General features: G+C 44.7%; 1 protein-coding gene across 1 annotated transcript in view; it reads right to left on the bottom strand.

The window, feature by feature from the left end:
• Positions 1 to 15,207, bottom strand: part of adgrv1 (adhesion G protein-coupled receptor V1) — an 810,104-nt gene that overhangs the window by 446,796 nt on the left and 348,101 nt on the right. Inside the window, exons 55-56 of the mRNA XM_068029668.1 lie at positions 14,252 to 14,428; positions 2,656 to 2,838 (exon numbers count right to left, since the gene is read on the bottom strand). Of these exons, the coding sequence (XP_067885769.1) occupies positions 2,656 to 2,838; positions 14,252 to 14,428 (360 nt within the window). The remainder of the gene's footprint in view (positions 1 to 2,655; positions 2,839 to 14,251; positions 14,429 to 15,207) is intronic.

Here is a 15,207-nt window from a genome sequence, read left to right as displayed (position 1 = left end):
AGCCAAGGCATAGAATATAAGAGCAGGGAGGTTATGATGGAGCTGTATAAAACACTAGTTAGGCCACAGCTGGGGTACAGTGTACAGTTCTGGTCGCCACACTATAGGAAGGATGTGATTGCACTGGAGAGGGTGCACAGGAGATTCACCAGGATATTGCCTGGGCTGGCGTATTTCAGCTATGAAGAGAGACTGGATAGACTAGGGTTGTTTTCCTTAGAGCAGAGAAGGCTGAGGGGGGACCTGATTGAGGTATACAAAATTATGAGGGGTATAGATAGGAAGAAACTTTTTCCCTTAGTGGAACCAAAGGGGCATAGATTTAAGGTAAGGGGCAAGAGGTTTAGAGGGGATTGGAGGAAAATTATTTTCACCTTGAGGGTGGTTGGAATCTGGAACACACTGCCTGAAGGGGTGGTAGAGGCAGGAACCCTCACAACATTTAAGAAGTATTTAGATGAGCACTTGAAATGCCATAGCATACAAGGCTATGGGCCAAGTGCTGGAAAATAGGATTAGAATAGATAGGTGCTTAATGGCCGGCATGGACACGATGGGCTGAAGGGCCTGTTTCTGTGCTGCATAACTCTATAACCAGAACTGGATGCAATACTCTAGCTCTAACTAGATCTAAATAAAGGTTCAGCATAACATCCCTGTTTTGTACTCTATGTTTTGAATTATGAAGCCCAAGATCCCATATGCTTTACCAACCACTCTCTCAATATGTCCTATCACCTTCAAAGATCGATACATATGCATACCCAGGTCCCTCTGTTCCTACACACTCTTTTGAACGACATCATTAAGTCTATATTGTCTCACCCTATCCCTTCTGCCAAAATGCATCACCTTACATTTGTTTGTATTGAATTCCATCTGCCACTTGTCTGCTCATTCTCCTGGCCTATCTATATCCTGTTGCCGGAGGTTCGTATCATCCTCACTGTTTGCCACTCCTCCAAATTTGGTATCATTGGCAAATTTTGAAATTCTACTTTGTATTCCAAGATCCAAGTCATTTATAGATTGAAGAAAATGCAGTGGTCTGAGTACTAACCCTCACAGTTCACAATACTTCCAAGTTTTGTGTCATCTGCAAATTTTGAAATTGTGCACTGTACACCTAAGTCTAAATCATTAATATAGATTAAGAAAAGGAGTAGTCTTAATACTGACTCCTGGGGAATCCCACTTCCTTCGCCAGCTATATAGGCCCTAAACTCTCTTCACTCCCTAAACCCCTCTGCCTTTTCACCTCTCTCCTACTTTAAAACTTTCCTCAGCAGTTACATCTTTGTCCAAGTTCTTGGTCACCTGCCCTAATGTCTCCTTCTTTGGCTAAGTGTCTGAATACAATCCTGTGAAGCCTTTGCTATGTTATTGGTGATATACGAATCCAAGTTGTTTATTTGCATCAGATTGTTGGTCATTAGGAATCCTTTGAGTTGATGTGTTCAGAGGAAATGGGAAACAACGGATAGATACTAGGGTGGCACAGTGGTGCAGTGGTTAGCACCGCAGCCTCACAGCTCCAGCGACCCGGGTTCAGTTCTGGTACTGCCTGTGTGGAGTTTGCAAGTTCTCCCTGTGACTGCGTAGGTTTCCACTGGGTGCTCTAGTTTCCTCCCACAGCCAAAGACTTGCAGGTTGATAGGTAAATTGGCCTTTGTAAATTGCCCCTAGTGTAGGTAGGTGAATGGTGGGGATGTGGTAGGGAATATGGGATTAATGTAGGATTAGTGTAAATGGGTGGTTGTTGGTCAGCACCGATTCGGTGGGCCGAAGGGCCTGTTTCAGTGCTGTATCTCTTAATAAATAAAGATCAGGCTGCTGAGAGGTGCCCACTGCTCTTAGGCCCATGTCTACACCCCAATGTTGACAGAGTTAACAAACCTCACTTTGGCAGATATTGCTGGTAGAGGCTCCTTTACTCAATGATGGCAGTACCACTGGACCTCCCAGTGGCATCACAATGAGGTGTGAATATCCAACTAACCCTTATTCTGGGAGCCTACTCAGAAGTCTCTCAGTCAGTGCATGTTATGTTTTACATGTATTGCAAAAAATGGCACGCCACAGTGATCTGGAGCCAGTATTGCTTGTTTGACTGCAACATCAAGATGACACTAATCCTTTTTATGCGCCCTGGCAAATGCCACTGGGAATGACTATGCTAACCAGCCTGCTCAAAATGTAGATGAGAGGAGGGGAAACTACCAAACTCTGATAGCTACTGTATAGAAATTTCACATGTGCAGTGATAACAGCAGTCAGTTGTGGCCTGAGAGAGGCTGCAGATTGCGCAACAGGTTTTAGTGACTGGAGCAGACACCAGGGACAAAAATTCGATTTCAATGGAGATGCAAAACAGCTGGTAGTGGATTGATCACCAGTTATACACCACAACCAATTTACATCAGGCTGGGTGTATAATTGTCTATCAAAATTGAATCTTACCCCCATGTCAACGTTTAATGATAGGTTAAATAGGTGGCTGAAGGAAATAGGGATAAAAGAATATTGGAACAGGGCAAAGACATGGGATTAGGACTTTTGCTTGTGTGAAGGACAATCATGAATATGGACTGGTTGGGCCATATGGTCTGTTTGTGTTGTAATTTCTATGTAAATCTATGTAAAACAAAGGCCTACCTTTGCATTAGCAAATGTAAGATTTCCATAGGCCGGAGTGAAATCTGAGAAATTGGCACTTCCAGGCCGTGCTTCCCAAGCTACATTTACTTCTCCAAATCTACCAGATCTGCGGATCACCAGCAATTGTATGAGGTTTCTTGGAGGGGCCACCTCATAAGCAACAACTGCACCAGTTTCATCCTGAGAATATTTGACAAAAATCAATACTTATTATGTATCATTAGTTTTTACTTTCATAGATTAAGAAATCATAGAATTAATAAAGCCAACATATTAACACACCATTTTATGTAAGAATGTTTATTATATATTGTAAAATTTCAAAGGAAAATTTGTGTTTTTTTTAGTGAGGGTGCTTTTCACTTGAATGTGTAACCAAACTATTGAGGTATATCTTAGTGTTACAGACTTATTAACAATACCCCACAAATGTCAACACATCCTGTCAAAATAGACAGTATAGCATGCCACTAACTTCCACTTTTACTACACCTCAACAACCTTTAAGACTGATTGGGCTATCAGTGATCAGGAAGATATTTGCAATGGCACAGGAACAGTATTCATACTTTTCTAGGCCCCACAAAATTCTTTACAAAGACCACCACCTTCAGCAGTTTAGAAGGGGTCTCTGGTGGTTCCAGCTGGTTTGGTCACTTTATGTACAGTCTCAGCGGGTGGCACTTGTATAGCGTGGGTGCCATGTGTTTGTGGTTTAAAACTGCATCAGATTCTAGTTGGAGTTTTGGATGCCAATTTTCCAGGATCATAGTGGACCAGATGTCAGTGGGAATGCAGCAGTTAGTCCCTCGCTTTAATTCAGGTCTCAGAATGCCTCATTACCACCAAAATACTGTCTCGGAGAGAGACAAAATCCAGCCTAAACCTTGCCTCTTGCCTCTTGCCCAATTTTGGATTTAGCAAAAAGGCTACAACATCAGTTCTGATCCTTCATTGCTAATCCCAAACCCATTGTCCAATTTATGGTGGATTTACACAAAGCAGCTCTCAAGCTGTGTGGAATTGTGACCATCACAAAAAGTTGCTGAGTGTTCCATTCCTAGACATTCCTTTATCTTTGGAGAGTAACTGCAGTGCTCTTATCTATACAAAAGATTTCTATATTCTGTGCTAACACTACTCCATAAACATGCATATCAGAAGAATTTCCATCAACTGCTCAAATCATTAGTTCCTTACTTGCCACTTTGCAACATTCTCACATCATCTCTTTCTGACATTTTTCCTTGTTTTGGTGAATCTTTACTTTGGAAAAAACTGCTAAACATTATCACTCTTGGAATTTAAACAATACTAACAGACATTGATAACATTGGCATATTAGCATGTGTGTCAATGCCCGAATTAGAACAGAATTCTGGGCCATGGATTTCAACAAGTGCATCAACATGGCATTTTTTATATCATAAGGAAAATTTTGATTTGGCTTCCACAAACTGCATCTGCACTGTACTAAAATTTAACCATTAAAAGATCATTAGCATGAAATTGGGATCAATAGCGTCTGTTGTTTGGCTGCCAAAGGTGGCATTCGCTACCTGCATGCTCACTTTTGAGGCAAGTTATGCCGGCCGTCGTATTGGTGAGGGGATTAGGGCACACAGTGAACAGTTGCTGGAAGTATGCAGGGCAGGCAGATCATCATGTCAATCAGGGTGCAATGTTGATTTGCCACTAGCAATGCCATTTCGGAACTCAACACTGCAGCCAACGCCCTCTCTTAACCTCGCACAGCTGAGCATTTATTAAGCAGCTGGAAAGAGCCCCTCCCTGCCCTATCAGTGCTATTTAAAAGATCATCAACCACTTACAGGTGGTGTGGCACACCCGCTGTTGCGTAAGGAAGGTCACTGACACTCTCAATTCGTTAAGAGCTAACTACATTTCATTATATCTTGCCAGAGAGAAACTGGTGGAGCAAGCATGCAGGTTCACTAGGATTTGCAGACTGTCTTATGGTACAGGGTGCCACTGATCGCATGCAATCAATTCCTCCATATACTGGAACCGAAAGCGATTCTACTCCCTCAATGTCCAGCTGGTGTGTGAACATAGAAAAGCATGCAAGTCAATGCCCTGAATCTTGGCAATAGTTATGATGCCTTCATTCTGCGGCAGTCCATTATGCCAGCTGCATTTGAGTAGCCAAAGGTTGGCGAGTGGGTGACAAGGGCTATCCACTGACCACATGGCTAATGATCCGGGTGTGCAACACACGCACAGCATTCATACAATGAAAGCTACGCTGCTACACGAAAAGTGATAGAGCAGAACACTGGGGTACTTAAACAATGCTTCTGCCACCTGGACCTTGCTGGAGAAGGCCTGCAGTACTCGGCAGAATGAGTGTCATGATCTGCTGTGTCGGCCAGGGGCTGCAAGAAGTACAGAATCTGTTACAAACTGCTGGATAGTTCATGAACTATAGTAACCGGAGCTCAGACACTGGCCAGTGCTGGTACAAACCAGTTTGAACTAATTAATTTATGTGACAAGACAAGGGAGAGATCACAGGAATAGAGCCTTATTTGGAGACGATGTGATACCGGGGTCTTTGGGCCTGGGCCAATAAGGAGAAGATACGAACGCGGTGAGCAAGCCTAAACCAACCGGAAAGAAACAGCACAGTTTTGAAGAGATAAGAAAGAGAATAAGTCTGGAGAATCTCGGGCATAGAGCCAGCAAGAAACTCCGGAGACCAACCATCGCGGAAGTGGAAGACCCTGCACGAGCAACGCGGCGACGACATAAAAGAGAGAGAGAACGGAATGCCTGGCCAGCGTCAGCTCTCCCCTTTTTCGGGTATTATCCTTTGATTTCTGTGACTAGGTCAGGGAAAGGTTAGAGGAACCTATTGGGTGTGCTTATCGATTCTAGCTAGCTTTGTTATTAACTGTACAACCCAGTTTGAGTTGCATGCTTTTATCTAACCAAGTGTATAAGCCTTATTCTTACATTGTACAACAACGGGAATAACGTAAAATTGATAGTTAAAGAAAGGACTGAGTTTCCTCCTCTTTATACTAGTCCAGTAACTGTAGCCGGTGGATTAGGTGGAGGGTGGCTCTCCTGTAACCCCAATATCCCAAACACCCAGCCTGAGCCTGAATTAAGAGGACTTAGTCCCATGTGACGGCCAGGATCAAGTGGGTGAAGGGAATAAAGGGGTCAAGGGGGAGTTGACTCCACGCCACGGTTTACAGCTGCATGCTGCACAACCTCACCATCAGGAGGGAACAGCCCTTGCCACTAGCTATACATCGAACAACTCGGAAGCAGGAGCATGAGGAGAAGGAGAGGAGACGAGGCAACCTAGACAGTCCTTTCCTGGCCTGATTGTCCATGAAGAAACATCCAAATGAAACCCCAAAACCCCATTCACCACTGTCATATACCTTGCTTTCTTTCACTGGCCATCACAGCAGCCGCTTGGCCACTATGAAAAAAACACAATAAAATAAATATTCCAAACCAAATTTGTACATGGAATGATTTCATTTATAAAAGTCAATTGATCACGTGTATTCCTTTAGTGCCAATTTTCTGTGTGTCATTCCCTTTCCTCGTGCTCCTATGCAGTACTACTCCAGTAGCTGGAGCATGGCTAATGGAAGGCTACTGACTTTCAGAGGAGGACATTGCAGATGGCTTTGGAGGATGACCTTGAGCAGTTCTGAGCCTGAAAGGCCTGGTTGTGGGCTGCATCTCAGCATGAGCAGCAGCAGTCTAGGCTGGCTGGCTGACAGGCACCAGCAAGGGCACTGGCGGAGAGGTAGGAGTCGGCGAACAAAGGCTGCCTTTCTGAGATCAGACAGCAGGCTCGTGCTCCACAGTGCCACCAATAGCTCAGGGGCAAAGCCTCAGCAATCCTAGTAATCTGTTGGAAGACAAGTTTCTGGATTGCTGTGATACCGTGGAAGCCCTTTGCACACTGTAATCAACAGCCATGATGGCAGCAGTCTAAGCTTGCTTGGCAGCAAGCTGACCTTGCATATCTTCAGTAGGAGCTTGCACTGCAGCACTCAGCCTTCCGGTAGAATCTGCTTGTGCTGCAAGGGAAGTTGAGACATCAGCCATCAGACACTGCACCATGGTTGGGTTCACAAGTGTACTAATGGAGTTGGTACTTCCACGCTAGAAAGGATCATTATTTCTGCACAAAGTCCTGTGCCAAATTCATGCTGGATGCCTCCATGCTCTTGACAGGCTTCCCAATGTACCAAGCATTCTGTTGTGCATACGAATCAGTGTTCTTTTGTAGGTTGCCCCATCTAAGTTCCCATCCAAGGTCCTCTGCAGCAGAACTCATGTGCGACCTAGCTTTCCAGCGAGCTGGTACCTGAACTATCCTGGCCATAGGCCACTCATGCCCAGTGTCTCACTACATGCAGATCCTGCCCCCATGCTTTCCTCTAAATTTCACACAGTGTCAGTATCTGAGCTGGTGGCTGCAAGTGTGAAATTGAATGAGGTGCCTCTTCAATATCATTGTCTTCTTGCTGTTCCTCCACTGCCTGGTCAGGTTGCAATTCTTGGGTATCTGAAAGGAGAAAGGCACAAGGGTTGTGCAGGGAGTTGGGGGAAACTAAGAGGTGCATTCTTATAACATCTGCAGCTTATCAATCAGAAGGGAGTGTGGGATGAGCTGGCGGTGGATGTGAGGAGGATTAGGAAGAGGATATCATCATCTTCGATGGTTTCAGCCCTCTGCTGGCCATGGCCTCAGCAAGGGGCATTCCAATAATGGAGAGCACTGTCTCCTTCATGGGGATCAGGACATGCAGACAGATCTGTCCCTCTCCAGTTAGCGTCTGCTGCCTCTGGTTGTACGCCTTGTCCTGCAAGAGGTGTGTCAGTGAGTGTGGGACAGTCTGTTTGGGTGAACAGCTGGCAGTGTGTGCAAACTGTGAGATATGGGTGTGTGGTTCACAGCAATTCTAAGTGTGTGAGGGTGCGATGGAGCCTATGAATGTCAGGTATGAATTTTGAGTATGAATCCTGATTTTTAGAGATTGTTGATAGGTTTGTGATGGGGGTGTGGTGAATTTTTCCTAAATTGTCATTGATCAGCAAAGTTTGTCATTAATTCCTAATGTAGTTTTGGCCTATCCTTTGCAATCGATGCTTTTGGAAGATTATAGGTTATCTGTGATGACTGTTGCTCACATGGCCAAGCCAACTCAAGCGCCGCTGGCTCAGTAGGGTGTATATGCTGGGGATGTTGGCAGCCTCGAAGACTTCTGTGTTGGAGATACGGTCCTGCCACCTGATGCCAAAGTTTCTCCGGAGGCAGCGAAGATGGAATGAATTGAGACGTCACTCTTGGCTGACATACATTGTCCAGGCCTCGTTGCCGTAGAGCAAGGTACTGAGGACACAGGCTTGATACACTTTGACTTTTCTGTTCCGTGTCAGTGCGCCATTTTCCCACACTCTCTTAGCAGTAGACGCCTTTCCCATGCGCTTGTTGAATTCTGCATCGAGAGACAGGTTACTGGTGATAGTTGAGCCTAGGTAGGTGAACTCTTGAACCACTTCCAGAGCGTGGTCGCCGATATTGATGGATGGACCATTTCTGACATCCTGTCCCATGATGTTCGTTTTCTTGAGGCTGATGGTTAGGCCAAATTTGTTGTAGGCAGCCGCAATCCTGTCGATGAGTCTCTGCAGATACTCTTCAGTGTGGGATGTTAATGCAGCATCGTCAGCAAAGAGGAGTTCCCTGATGAGGACCTTCCATACTTTGGTCTTTGCTCTTAGACGGGCAAGGTTGAACAACCTGCCATCTGATCTTGTGTGGAGGAAAATACCTTCTTCTGAGGACTTGAATGCATGTGAGAGCAGCAGTGAGAAGATGATGCCAAACAGTGTCGGTGCAAGAACACAGCCCTGTTTCACACCACTCAGGATAGGAAAGGGGTCTGATGAGGCGCCGCTATGCTGAATTATGCCTTTCATATTGTCATGGAATGAGGTGATGATATTTAGTAGCTTTGGTGGACATCCGATCTTTGCTATTAGTCTGAAGAGACTACGTCTGCTGACGAGGTCAAAGGCTTTGGTGAGATCAATGAAAGCAATGTAGAGGGGCATCTGTTGTTCACGGCATTTCTCCTGTAGCTGGCGAAGGGAGAACAACACGTCGATGGTGGATCTTTCTACTCGAAAGCCACACTGTGCCTCAGGGTAGACACACTCAACCAGCTTCTGCAGCCGGTTTAAAACGACAAGTGGGCCCACATCAGAGATGCCTTCTATGACTCAGCAATGACCACCTATGGCAAACGTGTGAAGCAGAATGCAGACTAGTTTCAATCTCACTTTGAAGAGCTGGAACCTGTCATACCTGCTAAGCACATTGCACTGTTGAACGACAAGAAAACCCCCAGCGAATTAACATCCGTAGCACTTGAAGTAGCCAGAAGCGCTGCACAAAGAACAGCCATGCGCTGAGCAAATGACGACTGGCAATACCTATGCAGTCTTATTCAGCTGGCCTCTGACACCGGAAACATCAGAGGAATGTATGATGGTATTAGGAGAGCTTTTGGGCCAACCATCAGGAAGATCGCCCCCCTCAAGTCTAAATCAGGGGACATGATCACTGATCAACACAAGCAAATGTACTGCTGGGTGGAGCACTACCTGGAACTGTACTCCAGGGAAAATGTTGTCACTGAGACTGCCCTCAATGCAGCCCAGTCTCTGCTAGTCATGGATGAGCTTGACGAACAGCCAACAAAATCGGCACTCAGTGATGCCATTGATTCTCGAGCCAGTGGAAAAGCCCCTGGGAAGGATGGCTTTACCCCAGAAATAATCAAGAGTGCCAAGCCTGCTATTCTTTCAGCACTCCATGAACTGCTTTGCCTGTGCTGGGATGAAGGAGCAGTACCACAGGACATGAGCGATGCCAATATCATCATCCTCTAAGAACAAGGGTGACCATGGTGACTGCAACAACTACCGTGGAATCTCCTTGCTCAGCATAGTGGGGAAAGTCTTCGCTCGAGTCGTTTTAAACATGCCAGAAGCACAGCCTTGCAAATTGACTGTCTGATACCAGGTGACTTGGCATCTAACTTTAGCCCAATTTGTGAAACAATTACCAATTCAAGCTTGAGGCCATACATGAGATTGCTAGACGACTTCACATACAACCAAGGTTTACACAATAGTTGTTGTGGGAAATCAGTCACAATTGTGTGACTGAAAGTTGTTCTTCTGAGGTTGGGAACTGAAGCATGTTGTTGGGTTAGAGAAATAAAAGGTTTATTCTTTTGCCTTAAATCTGGGACCACTTAGAACAAAGAAAATTACAGCACAGGAACAGGCCCTTCGGCCCTCCAACCCTGTGCCGATCCAAATCCTCTAAACCTGTCGCCTATTTTCTAAGGGTCTGTATCTCTTTACTTCCTGCCCATTCATGTATCTGTCTAGATACATCTTAAAAGACGCTATCGTGCCCGCATCTACCACCTCCGCTGGCAATGAGTTCCATGCACCCACCACCCTCTGCGTAAAGAACTTTCCACGCATATCCCCCCTAAACTTTTCCCCTTTCACTTTGAACTCGTGTCCCCTTGTAATTGAATCCCCCACTCTGGGAAAAAGCTTCTTGCTATCCACCCTGTCTATACCCCTCATGATTTTGTACACCTCAATCAGGTCCCCCCTCAACCTCCGTCTTTCTAATGAAAATAATCCTAATCTACTCAACCTCTCTTCATAGCTAGCGCCCTCCATACCAGGCAACATCCTGGTGAACCTCCTCTGCACCCTCTCCAAAGCATCCCCATCCTTTTGGTAATGTGGCGACCAGAACTGCACGCAGTATTCCAAATGTGGCCGAACCAAAGTCCTATACAACTGTAACATGACCTGGCAACTCTTGTACTCAATACCCCGTCCGATGAAGGAAAGCATGCCGTATGCCTTCTTGACCACTCTATTGACCTGCGTTGCCACCTTCAGGGAACAATGGACCTGAACACCCAAATCTCTCTGTACATCAATTTTCCCCAGGACTTTTCCATTTACTGTATAGTTCACTCTTGAATTGGATCTTCCAAAATGCATCACCTCGCATTTGCCCTGATTGAACTCCATCTGCCATTTCTCTGCCCAACTCTCCAGTCTATCTATATTCTGCTGTATTCTCTGACAGTCCCCTTCACTATCTGCTACTCCACCAATCTTAGTGTCGTCTGCAAACTTGCTAATCAGACCACCTATACTTTCCTCCAAATCATTTATGTATATCACAAACAACAGTGGTCCCAGCACGGATCCCTGTGGAACACCACTGGTCACACGTCTCCATTTTGAGAAACTCCCTTCCACTGCTACTCTCTGTCTCCTGTTGCCCAGCCAGTTCTTTATCCATCTAGCTAGTACACCTTGGACCCCATGCGCCTTCACTTTCTCCATCAGCCTACCATGGGGAACCTTATCAAACGCCTTACTGAAGTCCATGTATACGACATCTACAGCCCTTCCCTCATCAATCAACTTTGTCACTTCCTCAAAGAATTCTATTAAGTTGGTAAGACATGACCTTCCCTGCACAAAACCATGTTGCCTATCACTGATAAGCCCATTTTCTTCCAGATGGGAATAGATCCTATCCCTCAGTATCTTCTCCAGCTGCTTCCCTACCACTGACGTCAGGCTCATCGGTCTATAATTACCTGGATTATCCCTGCTACCCTTCTTAAACAAGGGGACAACATTAGCAATTCTCCAGTCCTCCGGGACCTCACCCGTGTTTAAGGATGTTGTAAAGATATCTGTTAAGGCCCCAACTATTTCCTCTCTTGCTTCCCACACGAACCTGGGATAGATCCCATCCGGACCTGGGGACTTGTCCATCTTAATGCCTTTTAGAATACCCAACACTTCCTCCCTCCTTATGCCGACTTGACCTAGAGTAATCAAACATCTGTCCCTAACCTCAACATCCGTCATGTCCCTCTCCTCGGTGAATACCGATGCAAAGTACTCATTTAGAATCTCACCCATTTTCTCTGACTCCACGCATAACTTTCCTCCTTTGGCCTTGAGTGGGCCAATCCTTTCTCTAGTTACCCTCTTGCTCCTTATAGGTGAATAAAAGGCTTTGGGATTTTCCTTAACCCTGTTTGCTAAAGATATTTCATGACCCCTTTTAGCCCTCTTAATTCCTCATTTCAGGTTGCGCCTACAATCCCGATATTCTTTCAAAGCTTCATCTTTCTTCAGCCGCCTAGACCTTATGTAAGCTTCCTTTTTCCTCTTAGCTAGTCTCACAATTTCACCTGTCATCCATGGTTCCCTAATCTTGCCATTTCTATCCCTCATTTTCACAGGAACATGTCTCTCCTGCACGCTAATCAACCTCTCTTTAAAAGACTCCCACATATCAAATGTGGATTTACCTTCAAACAGCTGCTCCCAATCTACATTCCCCAGCTCCTGCCGAATTTTGGTATAGTTGGCCTTCCCCCAATTTAGCACTCTTCCTTTAGGACCACTCTCGTCTTTGTCCATGAGTATTCTAAAACTTACGGAATTGTGATCACTATTCCCAAAGTAGTCCCCTACTGAAACGTCAACCACCTGGCCCGGCTCATTCCCCAACACCAGGTCCAGTATGGCCCCTTCCCGAGTTGGACTATTTACATACTGCTCGAGAAAACCCTCCTGGATGCTCCTTACAAATTCTGCTCCATCTAGACCTCTAACACTAAGTGAATCCCAGTCAATGTTGGGAAAATTAAAATCTCCTATCACCATCACCCTACAGCTCCTTCAGCTTTCCATAATCTGTTCACATATTTGTACCTCTATCTCACTTAATGATGATAGCTCCTGCTATTTTTGAATAAGTGAAATGGAACTGGGATGGAAACAAAGGCCAAAACCACGAGATCTAACATTTCCCATAAGGGGTGATTTTGCAATCTGGAGTTCCTGTGGAGTAGATTATGGGCACGCAGCCTGTGATTATCGGCCTATAATGGAAGAAAAATCGACAGCTGTATTGCTGTAACTGCCGCTCCCTCCTGGGGAGACCGGATGGCTGAATCACACCTCTGGAGTAAACCTTTCCCATTGTATAACATAATGATATGTCCTCCACGGCTATTCGCTCCCACTGCCTTCTGAGCATGTGTTTGGAGGGCTTCCTGCCGCCTGTGGATACAGGATTTCTCTCCTGCTTTCCATCTCCTTCACCAAGGCCTCCAGTGCAGCAACCAAAAACCTTACAGCCAAGTCTCTCCCATGTTGTGCTATTATTCAATGTTTCATCAGTCAGATTCCCTTCCTGCACTTCCCTCCCCTCCACCCCCTTTAAGCAGTGCAGGCTAGCTTTAACTGGTGCTTGCCATTCATAATATTGGCCACTATTATGACCAGGTGAGAAAGAGGTCTAGGGTTCCCTTTCAGCCTTCATGTGTCTTACAGTAACAGGATTTAATTTTAAACACATTGTGTTTTTAGCTCCCCCTTGGTGGGTCCTTGTTCACTGCTTTCCAATTATAAGGCAAAGAAACCAGCACAACAGGTTTTCTCAGGTTTAAAGAAGAAAAGTGAAATTTTATTAAGCTTAAACTCTAATTCGGTTAACGCTTACGGATACATGGCGTGTCCACGTGAGCATGCATATGCGATACACACATGCAGATAGGGACAGAAAGAGTAAAAGAAAAATAAATTGGAAAGTTTTGAGGCAATATCTGAAGAGTTGTTGTTACAGTTCTTTGAGCTCACTGTAAAGTCCTTGATTGTAGGTAGCTCTTGATTTTTGTTGGGGCCCAGTATTCTTCTTGTTGTTCACTGTAGGAGACGTTTCTCTCTTCGGGTTCATGTGTCTTCAGTGGGTTTTTGGAGTGTTCCGTGAGAAAGAGATGGGAGTAGACAGGAGAGGTCTTTTCAATCCAGGAGCCAACAGCTTTCTGCCAGTTCAAACACTGTCTCTCTAATTTAAAACTCCCCAAGTTGGCCAGCAGGGTAGTCACGTGACTGACTGGTATAACCACTTTTGGCTTTGTAGATTGTCTTGTCCTTTCAAGCACTGTCTATTAATATGCAAATATCCTTTTTTTTCCAGCCAAGATCTGGCAGTTCTTGTAACAGGCCTTCTCTTCTTCCCAGCAACAATTTGAAATTTAATGTCCATGTAGCAAAATCAATATGCCTCATTCTTGGCAGGTGGGGGCCCGCATGACAGCCACCTACTGAAGTGTTCAGCTAATCAACAGCATGGTTAGTGTTGACTTGACATTGAAATCATTTCAAACAGCAGGCAGCACCAAGTTGGCACGTTGCTTGCGATACAGTCAATGAACAAGGGCTAATCGCACAACATGTTCCCTGTGCCCAGTTTTAGGGGCTATAGCATTTAACCACCCTACCAATCTCACATGTAAGTTCTGCAAGCCAAAGTAACAGGGAAAAAATAACAACATTGGTCAAAAATATGACCAAACTGTAACTATTACTACAGCATATGATTGGAAAAAAAGTTAATTGATCCTTAAGTATTGTAAATGAAGTATTTCAATGAAGAAGCACACTTTCTATATCATACCCTTGTTAGATTGAACTGGATGATTCCTCTGGGGTCATCATTCTCTTCAATTGTAATTTCTGCCAGTTCCATTCCCAAATGCTTCACACTGGGTTGTCCTCCAACAACTGTGGTATCAGTCAGTTTCACACTGGTAATATTAACTAGAAAGCTTTCGCGTAATTCAGGAATGTTATCCTTTCAAATGAAGAAAATAGTTTTTAATAAGATCTAACTAAAATTGCACTTATTAAAAATGTCAACATTAGTGTTGCTTTGCTGTGATACTGTAACAGAACAGTCAGTATAACTAAGCTGACTTGAATCCAACAAAAAGGATCAAATGTCCCTTTGCTAATAGTGGTTTCCATTTTACAGAATCATAGAAATTACACCACAGGCAGTCATTCTATCCAACGCATCTGTGCTGGTGCTGGTGCTGGCTCATCAATTTGAACTATCGCATCCATTCCCAATTCTCTGCCCTCTCCCTATATCCTTTTTACAGTCTTCCTTTGAAATAATTGACCTTTTAAATAATGGAAACATCACAAGTTCCAACAGCTCTGTAATAAAAATTCTTCAAATATCTCCCTTTGTTCTTTTGGTCATAGTCCTAAGTCCACATGGCCAATTTTACCTACTTTGACTCTTGGCAATGACATGGACAGTGAATTAGATGGTGAGTTTGAACCATGTTCAACATGTTCCTACTTTCTATCACTTTCACTTAGCTATCTTTGGACATGAATACCTGCCTGCTGCAGAGGTGCAGGGACATAACTAAATAGCAGTGTCACATCCTGATGATACCACTGGGTCATTTTAACTGCAGGCCCGGAAATAATCTGCATTGTCCCTGGCTCGCAAGCAAAAGTTAATGGAAAGAAAGATCCAGGCCCAGGCAAGTCCTTTTTTCAAATACTTGTATTAAAAGGTAACTTATGGAGGAGCATGATGCCTTGGGCCTCCCTGTC

Source organism: Heterodontus francisci, chromosome 4 (assembly GCF_036365525.1).
Source record: "Heterodontus francisci isolate sHetFra1 chromosome 4, sHetFra1.hap1, whole genome shotgun sequence".
In the NCBI taxonomy this organism is placed as follows: Eukaryota; Metazoa; Chordata; class Chondrichthyes; order Heterodontiformes; family Heterodontidae; genus Heterodontus; species Heterodontus francisci.
Note: the sequence above shows the minus strand (reverse complement) of the source record. Positions and strands in the feature narration are given on the sequence as shown.